This window comes from Cariama cristata, unplaced genomic scaffold, assembly GCF_000690535.1.
Source record: "Cariama cristata isolate BGI_N322 unplaced genomic scaffold, ASM69053v1 scaffold3703, whole genome shotgun sequence".
Lineage (NCBI taxonomy): Eukaryota > Metazoa > Chordata > Aves > Cariamiformes > Cariamidae > Cariama > Cariama cristata.
The window spans coordinates 116,437-133,969 of record NW_009607652.1 but is presented as its reverse complement, the minus strand read 5'-3'; the positions used below and the strand labels follow the sequence as shown (position 1 = coordinate 133,969).

General features: G+C 37.6%; 1 protein-coding gene across 1 annotated transcript in view; it reads right to left on the bottom strand.

Moving 5' to 3' along the window:
- The window catches only part of ANKFN1 (ankyrin-repeat and fibronectin type III domain containing 1), a 62,252-nt gene that overhangs the window by 24,430 nt on the left and 20,289 nt on the right, over nt 1–17,533 (bottom strand). Inside the window, 2 exon segments of the mRNA XM_009696794.1 lie at nt 13,403–13,516; nt 15,034–15,228. Of these exon segments, the coding sequence (XP_009695096.1) occupies nt 13,403–13,516; nt 15,034–15,228 (309 nt within the window).

The following is a 17,533-nucleotide window of genomic DNA, read 5'->3' as shown; positions in this document are numbered from 1 at the left end:
TCCTGCTTAAAGAGTTACGAAATTAGTAGTCCTGCTGTCAGCACTCTCCCTCAGTACTTGCAAAAATGAATGTGCACGTAAAACTGTGTGAAACAGCCCATGAAAAACTGCTAGGTGATTTTAAAAAAAGAATATATGCAAGTGGGGAACTGATGGCTGCAGGAAGGAAAACAGCCTCTTTTTCTTAAATTATACTTTATTAATGACAGCTGCCATGATTAGAGTTAAAGTTACTCCTGAAGTCATACCTCTGAGATTTAGTAATTTGTACATACAGACTCAAACTTCCAGGAAAACCTATCAAAAACATAGTGAAATTAATCTGTTAAATTATTCTACTGTAGACATGGGAAAATCCCATCAATTTTCTGGATTTACACCAAAGCAGAGAACTCAATCAAAAGCTTTCCCTTTAAGATTCACAGAATAGTTTATAGATACTTTATGTGCATATTTATTAATATTGGAGTCAATAATTTAGAATCGATCAGAGGATATAGGTATTTTAAAATCAGCATGTGGAATTTTCATCTACTGGCTGTGTCATCCTGGTATATTCACGTTAAAAGAAAAAGGCTTCACAGAATTTTTTGCTCAACATATACAACATTTAACTTCCAACACATTTTCTAAAATAGCCAAGTATCAATAGCGCAACTCACTTTTCCTTTCTTTCCTAATTGCTCCTTTTCTGTGATTGCCATTTGTGAATGCACAACATGTTCTGCAACATTTTTGTATTTGCTGCAATGAAAAGGATATTGGTTTTGTCTATTGTCTTTTAACTTTTTCAGTGCATATTTTTCTAGTTTTCCATGGGTTTTAAATACCTAATTACTACCATCTTTAGTGGAAGCTACCTCTGTATGTTAGTATGAAAATGTGGAGACTGTTACAGTACCGTATTGTAGGTTTTCATTGACAATTTCATTATAGGAATACTTTTAAGTACCACTGAACTTGATGACCTGTCAGAGTTTCCATTGTGAACCATGAATTTCAGGATTTATAACTCCACTGTATTAAATCATTGAGGACATTGCATACATGCTGCAAACTCAGACGTGTCGTCTGTTCTCCAGAAGGATAAATTGGAGAAACCCTCTTCGAACTGCTGAACATGTTATCAACAGGCTTGCAGTCACTTCAGACACCATTTTTCTTCTCAAAGATTCACGAAAATCAAGATAGTGTCACTCAAGACAGATTCTGCCAACAAATCCTGTCTTGAAATCCCTAGGCATGACTGAGTGTGCTTCTCAGCATGATGGCCAGTGGTAAGGTTGCACTTTAGGCAGCACAAAACAAAAGCGAAGGGTGAAATAAGCAGCTTTAAGCTGCTTTTGAGCTTCCCAAATCGAGGTGTTCTGTGGACTGGAGACTGCCCAAACATAAACTGGTAGTTCAAGAGGCATATTTAAATTTGGGTAGCTTACACAAATAAACATTGCAGCCCTAGTTTTGATATCGGGTCTCCTTCTCAACCCTTCCACTTGTATTCTGGCATTTAGAAAAGCGCTCCTAATATTTAGAGATCCTAACACACTGCCTGAAGAGGAATTACCTGCCTTAATCTAAACGGGATTGCAATCTTCCATATTTGCAAGCATGTGTACAGCAGGAACATCATCATGCTAGTATTATGACTAGCAACAGCATGGAAGTTTGTTCTCAGAAATAATCAAGGACCACTGAGTTCAGAGAAAGAAGTTGAGTTACCAAGGGGAGAAAAGACTGACATTGCCTTTAAAGCCATCTCAGGAACACCTGAGGAAGTGGGTTTTGAAATAATAAATCACAGCTTTGATCTGATGTTCCAGGGCAAACTCTTGCCCCAACTCACGTTAGTGAAACCCCTTGTGCAGGGCAAACGCCCTCATCCTCATGCTGGGTGACACTGTGATCTCCCAGTCCCTTGAAGGACAGCTGCTCGCTAGAGAGAGGGACTGAGTCTGCTAGCCCTTTCAGGAGGTGCTGAGAAGGACTTTGTCTGCCTCTGATCCCCTCAACCAGCCGAGTCTTCACTGGCTGCTACACCGAGGCTCAGCTGTGCTTCTTATTATACAGCTAAGTAATGCTAGCATTTTGCACTTATTTTTTTAGCTTACCCTGTGGTGACATAGACCCATGAAATTGAAACCATAGGAATTAGCTTGTGGATCAGATTATGGTTATCACTATGATTGACACCCCCCCTTTTAAAGGATATTTACCTAACAAGATGGTGTATACAAAGTTACTCAAAATTCAATTTTCAAATATATATATTTTAAAACCTCACATTTGGAAAAAACTCTGCCCCCTAGTTTCAATAAAAATTTCCATAACTGAAAAATAAATATTTTTTGAACAGCTATGTTGGAATAGTGCCTTCTTTTTCTCCATGTTTCAAAGTAGTACTGAAAACATATCAACACTGAAGCATTGCTATTTTTGACAGAATGTCATTCTCTGACTCATGATATCTGTCATAAAGAAATTCATGACAAATTTTGGAATTTTTTGCTTACTTTTGATTTTAATAAGCTTTTTTCCCCCATGACTTTTCTGATTCAAGTGAGAAGAGGATGACATGATATAGTTTTAAAGAAATGCAAATCAACTTAAGTCATTTATCACTTAAGATTATATCTCTTGCTATACATTGCAAGATTTCAGCTTTCTACCATCTAAAAATAATACATAATACTCATTGGGTTTTAAACCTTTTAGAAGGATATGAATACCAGTGTCCCTATTTTATAGATGGAAAAATGAAGGCAAGGAGAGGTAGAGCATCTTGTTCACTCAGCAGGCCCCAAACAAGGGACAAACTCCTGTGACCTATATTACATTTATTAGGCCAGTGTTGCTCGCACTTTCTGACTATGTGGGATATATATAGCTCTTTCTGGTACCAATACAAAGCTACACATCCATGGTCTTTTACCCTTGTGATTAACCTGGATCTAAAAATTATGTAACTTTTTGCATGAGCAACCCATCATGAAGATTTTGCTAAATCTTTGCTTACTTTCTGAGACTGTGCTAGGAGAGACTGCTCTGGTAGTAAACAAAAAATATCAACCATTCGTGTAACTCTAAAGTACTTGTAACTTTAAGAAAAAACAAAAGGCTAGCTAACCATAGCACTTTAAAAGCTGAATATAAAAATGTTCAAGTATAGAAACCTGAAGATGAAGAGGGTCCTTTATAAGAGCCCAGGAACAAGAGCTGGTCTTGTAGACTGTACCAACTGTGGTGTAAAGGACCTGAAAGCTGTTGGGTGAGTTAAGGATGGAGCATGTTCCAGTCCTGTTCTGAACACCCCAAAGAGCTGCTTTGTCGTGGACGCTGAATGTCTTTGCTGTTGCGGCTTTCCATCTGACACTTCATGTTATGTCAGAGCAGGGGTTTTTTGTGTGTTTAATATATTGGTGACTATGTGTTTTAATGAAGGTGCCGTGTATTCCAGAGCTAGCAAATGCACGATGTGTTGCTGCGGTCGCCAAGATAAGTAGTAATTTTTAAATAAACAGCAGTATAAACAGTTACATAAAACTCACGTAAATTGCTGGCACATAATTTTAGACTGGCTTAAGTTATGTAACTTACTTGTGGCCAAAGTTTGGGGTTTTTTTAATACTCAATTCATGCACTTCAAAATAAAGGGAGAAGTTTATTTTCACCTGTTTCTTTTCCACTCACTATCTTTCTGTTGTACTGAGCACACCTTAAACAGCTTGTCAGAGACACTGACAGACAGATAGATAAGAGACAAAGTGAAGGCACAAAACACCTCCTGACCCTGTTGTAGATTCATTCAGGAAAGCACCTTCTCCTGAGTCAAATAAATAGCCTGAGCCACAGTAGAATTTGTCACTTCCTTGGCATTTGTTTTTGCTTGCACTCAAATTACTTACTGAATTGCTAAGTAGATTAATTAGACTGAGGTACATGAGTTCTGTTGCTAAGTTGATGGGGTCTACAGAATAATGTACCGATCTGGGATTCTGGGTTTTATTCTTGAATTTGCTACTGACTTGCTGTGTGGCCTTGGGCAAAGCATTATGCCACTATGGCTTTTAACTCAGAATTAAGCAGCAAAGATTCTCTCTCCTTCTGCTCCTCCCTGTGTCCAGGACACTGTGATCTTAGCTTGTATTTCCAAGGGTCTCCAAACAAATAATTGCATTGTCCAATAGCTTCCTGCCTTGAAATGTAAAACTGAAAGAGAGCACTAACACCAGAAACCACTTCACACCATCTTTTTCTGCCTGCTGTTCTTTACAAAATAATTTTGATAATTTACACTCATAACGTCTTAGCAGCTTGATTTAAGGATATTGAACACTGCCATTCGTCTGAATAAAATCAGGATGAAAGTACCTAACCAAATATTTAGAAGTATAGCGCAAGTGAATAGAATTGAACACTAGTGAGAATCAGGAATCAGCTGCCTTGAATTGTTCTTTTGAGCCTGAATTAAGAAAGGAACCCATTTTTGCAGATTTGGGTTCAGGCTCTGTTCATACCTCTCTCAGGTTTGGAAATTCTCCAAAGAATGGTAGGAGAAAGACAAGTCATACCAGCTGTAGGGTGTACTGACAGAGATCCCAGCATAGTGTTTCCATTAGGAGAAAACAAATGTTTGGCACTAAGGAGTTTGTATTTGTTCCCATGGATTTGTTTTTTTCTGTGAAGGGTATAATCCATCCATAAATGCGCGCTAACTTAGAACGTCTGGAATTGGTTGCATTCTGCTTGATAAGAGCGTAGACAGGGACAATATGATACAAGCCATAGCATTTACAAAAGGGACAGGTGAACTTTTCATTTGTTTGTTTAGGGACTCTAACTGGGATTTGCTACAATGCCTAAGGGACTTAGGCATATTGCTGTGCAAACACAGAAGTTAAAACAGTGTAGTCATGGCCTGGGACTAGGAATTCTAGGTCCTACTAAAAACCTGAGCTCCTAACTGCTCTAAATACTAGCATTCATTATGTTGGGTCTTATCTATTATTTCAGTTATTTCTGTGAACTTATTCAAGGTTCTTTGTCCCGAGTCAGTAGAAACACCAATAAGGCTGAAAAGGAATCAAAAAGATGCAAGCAGCCCTGTGTCCACCTGAAGTAAATAAAGCACAGCTGTGCTTTAATGTGAAAGAGCTATGGGTGGGTTTAATGGTGTCTCATCAGAGCAACAGTCAGAACAGTACCAAGAAGAGCATTCCTAGACTATTCCTAGAAAGCACATCCTCATTTGAAACTTCCGTGGCTATAAATCTTCATGATACCTGTTTCAGAGAATTTTTTTAATGACAACATACTTTATTTGCAGTAAAGCTTCTTCCCAAACAGCTGTGGGCTCCTTTACCTTTTACACCCACTAATAATAGCCGATGATGTTAAAAAACCTTTCTTGTGGGCCTGTTTCTGGATGTTCCTTTGACCCAGGCCGAAATACTCTATTTCATGTCTTGATGTTTATAGGAAGCATTATGACAGCAGGGTAGGTGCCAAGGACGCATTGATTGTGGCTTGATTGTGGTTTCACTAGTTCATCTTATAGCAAATCTACATTATATAAGTTATTTATAAGATACTATTTTTTTTGCATTGTAATAAAATTCTCACCAACAGAAAATAAAAAAATTATGAACTGTTTTTTCTCAAGTGTTTAATTAGTGTTTTCTAAGTACTAATAATTCTTTATCCATTTGTAATAAGGTCAGCTATTCCAGTACAAGAAGGAACTTTTTTTTCCTTTCTGTTAGTGAAAATGACATTTCTTACTAACATTTTATAACTAAGAAAATGTGCCATGTGGGTGCATATTGCCTTCCAATGTGGGCCAGTGGTTGAAAAGCTACAATGGATTATAATAATAGCCAAGATTTGTGTCTCAGCCCTGCAATGACAAGCATGTCCCACTCTGGCTGTGGAAAGAAAAGTGGGACGAAATACATCCTAGAACTGTGAAAAGGGACTGGAGAATAAATGGTGTTCTTATGCAAAGGCTTCACATCCTAGAAAGGATTCCACAAATTTCCACTCCCAGTAGGTACGTTTTACTCATGTAATCCATGTAACCAAAGCTGGTGGGGAAGCTTATGAACGTAAGGACTACTCATTTGTGTGAAGCATGCATGGGTTAGGCTCAGCTTCTTCCCAAAACTAACGAGCAGTTGGGAAAATGCAAACAAAAAAAGTAATCTATCACAATGTGCGAGACAAACCAGAACACTGCACAGCACTGTTAACAAAGAAAGTAAATACACAAACGCTAATTCAAGTAATCTGTTTAATGGGATTCCACTGCTTTTCCTCTGGTTCTCTTGTAATGTATTTTTAAAGAGGGACTTAGCTGCATGGATGTTAATTAATCATATTTAAGGCTTTTATTTCATTATAAACTAATCCCTACAGTAACTTAAAGAGCTTTCACCTTTCCCTAGCACTGCAGCCAGGTGTGGCAGGCAAAACAGTCTTGATTTGGGGTATTTTTACTTAATTTAATTTATTGCCAATTAACACAAACTTCTAATCACTCATTCAGAGTCAGAAGAAAGAAAACATAAACAATTAAACATTTAAGGGAACACCTTTCCACTGCCTTTCCCAGGCTCAGCTTAAGCCAAACACCTATATGCCCCCTTTCCTACTGTTGACTTCCCTTGTCTCCACCATGGGGTTACACTCAGCGACGCAGTTTTCCATTGCATTTAGAGCTAGCTGGGCCAGTTGTGACCAGCACCCAGCACCTCCTGACCTCCTCCCACACCTGTGGTCCCTGGCTACTGAAACCTGCCATATGTGCTCAACACAGGACTCAGGCATGAGCTCATGAGGTGCTCAGACATAAGTTAATAGGGTGCTCATGTTTGAATCACCTGGGTGTTCATTAGAAAATTACATGGGTGCTCATGCATGAACTGATTGGGTGCTCATGCACAAATTGATTGGGTGTTCATGCATGAACTAATTGGGCACTCATACATGAAAACAATAAACTCTGCAATTTTTGCTCAATACATGAGGTGAGAGCTTGAAGCAGATCCAAAGGCCTGATTCCAAATTTACATTAATTTATCAGTTCTGTGGGTCAGATCTAATTACTAGAACAGTATCAGGTTTTGGTTGGAGAGGCAAACTGACTATGTTTTAGACCGTTTATGCTTGTAAATGATCCAGAACAGTCCATGATGGACCAGAGAAGACTTCAGACAAAGCAGTGTGAAGGGAAACTTTGCCACAATCCCTTTGAAGACATTCTGGTTTTGTTTAAGTCTCCAGTGAGGAAGCATTCCCAAACCCATGAGTCAAAAGATCTGCTAAATCAGGAGCCTCCTTCAAGGCAGAAGCCGAAGGTCTTGAGTTCCTGTCCAGCCCCTAACTATGAGAAATTCACCTCTTCTATGCAATACCTGTGAACTGGAAGCTATAATGCTTAGCCACATGCAAATAATTAAAAAAAATACTTATTAATTTTGGTAAGTCAAAGCAAATGTAAAAGGCAAAGACATGTCTAAAATTCAGCAACATCATCATGTGATCCTTTTTTCTTAGACACCAAAGGCAGACAAACCCAGAGCCTATATGTGTGGGTTTTCTCACAGCCATTCATCTTGAGCTGCTGTTCAATATCCTTATAAAACACAAAGCAGGAGGAAAGAATGATTGAAATGAGTAACTGGTGTCTGATCAACTACATTAGTTAATTACACCATCACTTAGTATGTGATCCATGTTCAAAGGTGGTTTTAAATACATAACAAACTTGAAAAATAGAAATTGTGGAATTTTGTGTTAAGTCCAACGCATACTACTGACATTGACAGGAGCTAGAGATAGAAGGGTTTGTTTTAACATTTATACATTTTTGTACTTGCTAGGCATAAAAATGGAGTCAAATTGCATGGTCCTGTTAGCTACCAAAATGTAATGTGCAAATAAAGTGCCCAGGAGACCTAATAAAATGCCATAAATGAACTACTGTAAAAAATATCAGACCACACCTTTTTTTATAAATTCAAATGTCTTACAAAGAAATGTATTCTCTTTCCTTTTTATGGAGTAAGAACTGTTTTGGGGAAAGAAAGAAAGAATGAGTTTCAAAATATACAAAGAAACTTTGAATAATAAGTGAAAAGGGTTTCAAGATCAAATTGAATGCAGAATGCTACTTAATTCCACTATAGACTGGAACAAGATCAAGCATGACATAGTGTCTAGAAAGATGCATAGGTATCGATATTAAAGCACGACGTTCTCACACCTAAGATTCACTTCTACAAGCATTCATTTCTATAACCAGGGTTCCTCTAGAAATCAAAGGAATCACAGGCTTGCTGTTTTCTTCTCTGACACTGCTATGTGAACAGCTAGTTGCCACCGAAGTGGGGGAAAAAAGCTGGAGATGTCATATATATATGTATTTAGGTGCTTGTCTAAGTTCTACCTATTAGACTAGCCAGATCTGTCTAGAGTCAAACCCACTCTGCAGTACTAGAAGGAGCACTGCAGGGAGCCTGCTATGGGACAAATCCAAACTTGATCAAACATGGCAAGTCAACTATTGATAGACAAATCAAATAAATAATTACAAAACATATGGTATATGCTGTTTGTGTGTGCTCACAGGGACAAGCAGAAGCCCATGCAAAATGATAAGATTATTTGGTTGTGAAAGGATTATCCCTGAGTGTAAAATGTGCAGAATCACACAAAATTTGTAGTTTTTGTAAAAAAAAATTTCATACTGAAATTTTCAATGAAAAATTTCCATTGACACAGTGAGATGTCAACTGAGAATCTCAAATACAGATTTTTTTGAGCTACAGAACATGTATCATACAGGCCCAACCTGCCAGGCTTCCTCATCCCATGATCTCAGGTGCTGACCCTTAATGAAAAGGCAGCTCCATTCATCTTTTAGTTGAGACTTCCAATGATAACACCAAATTGCACCAGCCTCTCCTGGACAAAGGTACTTGCCCATAACCAACCCATTTCATGCAGCCATGTGATAGCAACATGGCTGTGGCTACTGCATATCTAGCTAGGACTGAACTAGTGATTTAAAGACAATTTAAATCATTGTAATGCAAAAAATTCTGAAATGAACTGCAAATTGCCTTGGAGGAAGGGAGGCAGGGAATGAATTTTTGTCAAAATTTAAGCAAGACATAACTCCTTCTTTCCTGATCTAAGCTGATGTGTTTTGCTGTTTTGTTTTGGTTTGTTTTATTTTGTTTTTTTAAAGAGCTACACTGACATAGAAAATAACAACTGCATCCAACAGAAAACCTAGAAGGCAGCTGGGCAGTCCTGATAAACATGAAATATTCTGCTAAAATAACAAGCTAAACAAAACGGTAGCAAGGGCTAAAGTGGCCTAGACAGCTTAGCATCACTATCTGGAAAATAGCTTGGCATTCAAGTTCACAGCTACATCCAAACAGAGAGAAGATCAGCTCTGTTTGCTATATCAAACGTGGCTCAGATTTTTTCTCTCTTCCTCTTGCTTCAAACATAAATAGTTCCAGGCTCTTAAATAAATTAGCTCAACTTTGGTTATACAAGCTGTTTCATTTTTTCTCCAAAAGGGAATATAGATGCTTGTTTAAAAATTGTAAATAAAATATAAATGGAGATTTTCCATTGCATAGTGATTCTTTCCAGTAGGTAATAATCAGTGCTATGTCCATTTTTCTTCCTTGTCCTATACTTGGGGATCACAGCATTATTATGACCCCTTTTGATGGGAAATGGATGAAAAAAAAATTCAGTAAGAGGAGGTTTACCTGTACTTATCCACCGTAAAAGCAAAATAATAGTCAGGTTTAGAATACACAGAAAATAAGGGCAACAAAATTACTTATGATTACTTATAATTTTGTTCTTTTAAAAAACCCTGCTTTCTTTACATGTCTGTGTTGTGTGGAACATGTGAACCCTAGAAAGGCTAATTAGTGAAAGACAACAGTTCTTAAAAGCCCTGTGAGCACTTACGACTCTGCTCTATTGGGACTGTTCCTAGGAGTCAAGTGGTGCCTATCTGGATTATGTTGCTGTTGGGATTTTTTGCATCAAGATAGCTACAGTAGCATAGCTCCAGGATAAAAATACATCATGCAGTAACAATACGACAGTGTTAACAGAAAGTTCGCCCTAGCTTCAAACTGTGGCAAGTTATTCTGTATATTAGTGTGGAACGTTTCGATTGTGTTTTCAAAGATGTAAAACTAAAGCAAGTCTTCAGTACTTCCACAATGGGATGTGAAGTTTGGCTTTAGGGCATGAGTAGCCAAGGGCGGGGGTTTTTCTTCTCAATATTACAATGATGCTTCACATCCTTCCTAAAACTGGCTGGCATGAATTGTCTCTGGCGTTTAATCTTTCTCTAGCATGGAGCAGATTATTACTATTATTATTGATTTATGTCACGTCTGTCTGCTTCCAGCCGCAAAACACTTTACTAAGTTACAGTATGCATAGGAATCATTTCACGTCAGCCACCACCACTCTGTAGCCTTCTCTGGAGGGAAACTGAAGGAAGCCATTAGGATGGTGCCTGCAACATTAAACAACAATCCAGGAGAGGAAGTAAAGAATACTCTGGCTCCTTAAAGCAATGGCTCAACAGAATGCAGTCACTGAACTGCCATCCAGCTGGGACACCAAAGTCAATACCCATTCACCGTGTGTGGTTAAAATTAAATCTCCTAATGAAGTGAGATGGTTTTAGTGGTTAGAGAGTGAGTGCGAAGTATTATTCTCCTGTATTATTATTTGTAAGTTATACAGCTAACAAGGGAAAATATCACACACAGGAAAACAGCAGACAGATAATGTTCCAAGCCCAGTTTCTAAATGACATTTGGGCAAATAAATATTTGGAAAAAAATATGTTAAAAAAAAAAAAAGATGACACAGAAAAAAGGAATTGGCAGTTTCTCACTGTTTTTAGGGAACTAAACTAAACTGAAGTGATGTCAGTTTTTATGCCCTATAATTCAGGTCCGGAGAAAAGAACATTAATTGCTTCTGTTAATGAGCAGGTATTCCCTAAGCACTGCTGCAAATGGTCCTGAATTTTAATTTGCTTAGAAAAAGAAATGGTAAAATATTGAGGGGAAAAAAACCCTAACAGCTTATTTTTGTCCCTGAATCACCGAAATGCTTAGATAGTTTTCTGGATAGGAGGTTTATATATCTGACTGAAAAGATCCTCACACAGTGTTATCAAGCTGTCCTTTCAGGTCTAGTAATTGCTAGCTGGTTCTAATCGTTCTTGCAAGTGATCATTTGAAAGGTTCATTTTATGACCCCTCAAACTAGCACAAAGAATCTCACTCCATAATGTAATAAACAATTCTACAAGCAGTGCTTAATTAATTCCCGAAAGTCACCGAAAGGAGCTATTAATGATCTTTCTTTTTATCTAACCATAAATATGCAAGTCTCCTGGGATAAAGAATTCAAAAGAAAATTCTGGCAAAACTAATTGTCAACTTGATAGAGCATAAAATGATCACCAGTGAGGGTAATTCAAAATGCGATGGCAATGCTACCTAGTCTGATTAGAAAGTTAGATCAGATTGGATTAAATTTCTCTGAATGTTGTGTTTATCAAAAAGAGGACAGAATTGACATGGTGCAAAACAGACTCAACTCGAATATACAAGAGAAAAATACTACAACCTTTACAAAATAATTTTTAAGAGTCAATTCTATTTGGGAACTTACTTTACTGTGAAAATATCAACAATCGTAATTAGAGCGTGGATAATGTTACAAGGTTGTTTAAAATATATGTATTACAAAGAAGAGCCTGATATTTTCAAGAGAACTTAAGTGTTTTAGGAGCTCAAGTATCATTTTCAGAAGTAAATCAGGCAGTAGGAAGCCCTTAAATGAAATTTAGTTTCCTGGCAACCCAACCCATTGCTGAAAATTAGATTTAGGTTTCTAAAGGGCTTTGATGTTTTTGAAAATCACACTTCCTGTAGCACTGCACAGCTGACTAGTTGTAATACAGTAATTTACCCTTCTGCTGAGCCTATCAGGAATGGAATCACTTTGATGGTTTTAGTGATATGTAGGAGATTGGGGTTTTTTTCTTACACTATAAACATTTTTTTTACTGGGCATAGTCAGTGTTGACAGGAATCTCTGACCAGAAGCAGGGGGAGCAAAGAAAGAGAGAATCTGCCTTTTCCAAAATAAACTCACGCAGTCCTTTGGGTGCTTGTGCTTGATGCTAGTGGAGCCTGTGCACCAGCACATCCCACCGTCAGAAGAGCTCCATGAGATATTGGACCCTCGATAGACTGGGGCTTTCTGAATCTCTCCTGTTGAAGCAACCTCTGTGACACCCACCCATGGAAACACAAAATAGACTGCCCCACAGCCCAGCCATTATGGTTCTTACTATGTGTATGGAAGTCCAAGGTTCAAGTACCTCTCAAATGAGTTTTTAATTCTTAATACAGAGAAACAAACACAACAGGAAACATTAAGAGAGACACAGTGGGAAATAACTAAGAGGAATTTCAGACTCCCCATTCCTTTACTCCCCTGGGCTGGGCAAAGAAAGCCTCAGATCTTCACAACAGTGCTTTTCAGTCCCTTGACCTGTGGAAGGACTCAGGCTCCCACTGGAAGATGGAGGCTGTGGATTGCTGCGCTTAACACTGAAGAATTTACTGTTCCAAACATATTAGAAAACCTGGAAGTTCCTCTAAACAGGAAATTTTAAAATTTCTCATTTTTATTCTAACCTTCAATAAAACTTTTTTCTTTTTTAATGTTGGAATTTCCTGTGGAACAGAAATTCTGTTTTAAAACCATTTCTATTCAACAGCACTATTCAGATGGAAGCATTTTCCTATTCATTCCACTTTGCAACTAACTGATGCCACCCCAAACGTATTGCTCTTCCAAGAATGATGTGGCAGCCCTGGAATAGCTAATTAGTTGGGCTGTATGATGCCTCTGCCAAAAGTTTCAGCTTCCAGATGCATTCCTTTAAGGAATGGTGGTGTGGGTTTGGCATTTACAAGGATACACATGGTTTCAGGAGCCCACAGGCACCAAAAGTTAGCTTGTGTTTTATAACTGCTCATCTCAACCCAGTCAGTGAGCCGATGTCCTAACCACACTGAGTCAAGCAAACTTGTTCAAAGCACTCATGGAGAAAGCTTTTGGTTAATTTATTTTTCTTTTTTAATAAAAATTTTATCTTTGGGGAATCTTTCAAGAAAACTCCACTTCTACAGCTATTAGCTAGGAAAATAATTAAATTCAAGCATTACTAGCATTGTAATATAATCTCTTGTAGATAAATACCTTTGTCGCTTAGCCCTCAAATTTTTGTACATTGTTAAGGTAAATGAAAGATGTCTAAGTCCAGTACCTTTATACTTGGTCACTACAGCTGAATTGACACTCAGAGGTTCTTGGAAGGTGACAGTGAGTGATGTACTGCTTGTTACCATGAGACAGACATTGGTTGGCGCCTCAGGGGCTCCTGGGAGAGAAGAGAAAACATCAGCTCTTCAGCACAACAAATCCTATTCAAACAATGTTTCTGAATCTTCAAAGAACCCACTGAAAATCACCCTGCAATTGTGAGCTTTGGGTTGTAGGTGTTTGTGTTTTCTGCCTTTTGAGCATTTTAATTAGTGCCCCTGCTAACAATATCCTGCAGACACCATTTGTTTCTATCATGGTTTTTGGGTCCTTTCGGTTAAAAATATCTTCCTGCATATATGTAACCCAATAAAACAGATTCATGCTAATTATGTCAATGAAAAGCCCCTGTAAATCTTTTGGGGTAGGTAGGAGGAGAGAGAAAGGACAAAACTGCAAAAAGCTAATTAAACCTTTATGGTTTCACTAACAAACTCAAATTTATCAAATAACAGAAAACATTTTTACATTCTTGTGATTCAGAAAGTGCAAATTTCACAAATGTTTCAGTGTAATTCCAAAATACAATTGTCAGTTGAGGCCTAACGTCTTTAAAAAAAAAAAAGAAAAAAAAGATAAAAGAAAAAAAAAGCTTAATTCACAGAATATCAATCAGACTCAATTCAGAAATCAAGCACAAAATGTCAAGACTTACTGCTGGGATTGATTTAAAAAATCATTATATTAATTTACACTACTGCTGTAATTCCTGTATTTAGTATCTAATAGTATATAATACAAGGAACACTACATCTGTCTTGAAGAAGTAAACTTAGAATACAATAAATTAGAGAAAATTATTTGTAAGTACATTTATATAAAGGTAGTTGTAAAAATTTTAATGGCAATGATTGTATTTCATTCAATAGGATACAGCTAAAAGATCTACACATTAAACAATTCAGCCCTGTTTAGTCTTTCCCATGGGCCCAAATTCACATTTACATTGGGTACAGACTCAGTTGCACAACTGTTTACAGTGACCTAATCTGTGACTATGCTGATGAAATGTTATATGTGGATGCCAAAATTAAGATTAAGTTTTCACAATTTTTATATGTAAAATGAAATTCCATTGTTTGATCGAATGTTTAGAACAAATCCATTCTTCTGAAACAGAATACATTTAAAAAGAAAATCAAATCACAACAGAATAAAGGCCAATATCCACATCCCTCTTCCTCCCTATTCATATATTCTTTTCTAATCATCCTAGTTTAAACTCTAAGCACATTAAGTGACATCCAGGAGTAAATGTGAAGAGAAACAATCAGGACAGAATCATTAGATCCTAAACCAAGTGTTTGGAGGTCTCATCTTTTTTATGCAGCCCATTCCTAAAGGAGCTATGTGCTTGTTGCTCTCAGATATTTGGTCCTCTATTGTTCTAACATCAATTTCCTTCTCATTCTTGGGAAGGCCATTTAGTTGTATGTCTCAGTTTTCCCACCCTAACATTTGTCTGCTTCACAGCAGTGCTGTGAGGATCAGTGAGAGCATCTTTGCTCAACAAAGGCAGTGTTCTCAGTTGTAGAGTTCTTGTCTTGAATTTTGCAACTACTTTCTTCTACTTACTAGCATGCTCGTAGCCTGCCTTCATGCGCTTGTATAGCCTGTATCTCCATTCCCATGCTTTTAGTTGCTTCTCTTTTTCCGTGTTGTCTGTACTAAGGCCTTCGTTCATCACTTGTGCAGATAATTCAGTAACTCGCTGCTGTGCTTCCTGGACCAATGTCCTCAGATGCACTGACCTGCTTTCCATGTTAACAACTATCAAGAAAAGGGAAAAGTAAGTAATTGCCCGGTGGACTTATGTGACAAAATTCTGGCCTTATGCATTCCACTATGACACATGTACATAGACACTCTGCCTTCCAGTAGTTATCTTGAATGCCAATTTATACCATTTAAGGATCTGGCCACTTAAATGGGATTAACAACATGAATAAATTGAGTAAATTATTTCTTCCAATGTTTCTCATATGCTTAAAAATGGCTTAATTAGACTGAAATTACATATATGTTTTAAGTTGGTGGAATAATAAAAATAAACTAAAATAATAAAGCATTTGATTTCTATCTAACTCCTACTTTGTCATAATATCATAAGCCTTCAGAGAAAAAAAAGAAGGTTGTACTGGTTATAAACACATACAATATATAAATCTCTACAAGCAAAGAGAGATCTAATTGGCAAACTTAAGAATGACAGTTTTGTGCCTAAAGGCCATGGCTGGTATAGAATGGGTCTCTTTTCAGGTTTTCTTTGTGCCACAGTTTTGCTCATGTAATATCTAATTAGTCCTCTGACAAACTGGACAGATAGAAAGCAGCTTGACATATGTAGATTTTGGTTTTCTCCAGTGCTCAGAATAATGTTAATAATTTTAATCTAATGTTCAGCAGTTCAGATTGCCTGTATGAACTACTGAAAATGAAGATCGCATAGGTTACAAACTAAAATAAGTTCGATTTTAGCCCAAGTCCACAAGACTACTCTAAACCAGCCCCTTGATTATACAGTGAAATATATAGTGGATCAAGCCCTATTTTCAGAAATTCTCTTAGCCTGAAATTGTTCAAACTATTTACAATTTAGAAAATAGGACTTGTAAATGTGTTTAATCTGAAAAGAAATGCAACCACTGATCTGATGTTCAATATGCAGGAAATAGTGTACAAGAGAAGGAACTCTGAAATCACAGAAAATAACTTTTCTCTGGTGCCTGGTATTTTTGCAGAAGAGCTCTGAGATAGTCTTAATTTAAAAGGCTCCTGTTTACCAAAAATGCTGCCATAGCACAAGCAGCTACTCTTAGCAATGATGGGGAGTTTCTGTGTAGGGACAGCCAGGCTCTTGGTTTCCCAAAGGTTTTTACAGGAACAGTGTGAATCTTGCACAGGATGCACCAATCATTCACTTGCATAAGCCAGAAGCAGTAGACATTTCTGAAAACATCAAACAATACCATCTAAAGGACCAAGTCTCTGACAGGTTTTTGACATCAAAACACAACATGAGCGAAGATGTCTGCGCACATGAATGTGTTATTCCTAAACTCGAATCATAGGATTATGGGACAAATCAGATTGGAAAGAACCTTCCCTAGTCCAACCTTCTTGTTCAAAACAGGGTCAGCGATGAGGTCAGACCAGGTTACTGAGGGCATTACCCAGTCTGATCTTGAAAATTTCCCAGGATGGAGGCTTTACAATGACTCTAGGCAGCCTGTTCCACTGCTTTACTGTCCTCATGGTGAAAAAGGTGTTTGTTTTATCCAGTCTGAACCTCTTGTTTTAACTTTTACTCTCTGTCTCTCATAACAATTTCACAATTGAAGTTTAGTGGAGTCTAAGAATTACCCTACATACTGATGTGAAAAGTGCCATGGGATCTTTAAAGCCACAGGAGGAGAGCAAAGAATTACTCAACACCTCTGACATCCAAAAGGTTGTTTTTGAAGACTGTTGGTCTCTAAGACTTCACTTTCAGAAGCTGGCTTGAGACCATCCTTCTTGAAGTTTGATCATTCTTCATATGGACATTAGAGACATACGGCCAGGCTTACTGGAATCTGCTGGTATCCTCAGAACTGCCTGTTTACTGGGAGGCCAAAGGTAACATGGTTTCCTGGATCCGTGCCTACAATAAGCATGCAACACATCTGATAGCACAACAGGACAGAGGAAGGAGATTTTATGTGCCAGAACTTCAGGTGATTGAGAATTGGCACTGGTTCAAGTTCTCATTAAGGATCTGGCTCTATCTGTTTAATCAAGACTCCGATCCACAATTGTCAGGTCTTGGAAACATGTCTAATCAGCCAGTGGAAATTTTAATCTCATTTTTATTTGGGTTCACATGAACAAGCCAAGTCAAACCGTAAGTATATGATGAATAAGAGTAACTGTAAGGATAACATAGTGGATTTTGCCTCCTCTCCAACTAAATCAATATTTTAAATGCTGTACTGTCTGATCTTTCTTTCTTTGTGTTCAAGAGATGTTGGGTTCCTGTTAAGATTTATACAGTTTGATCTCCATGTGGAAATGAAGATCATAGTTTTACTTTCTA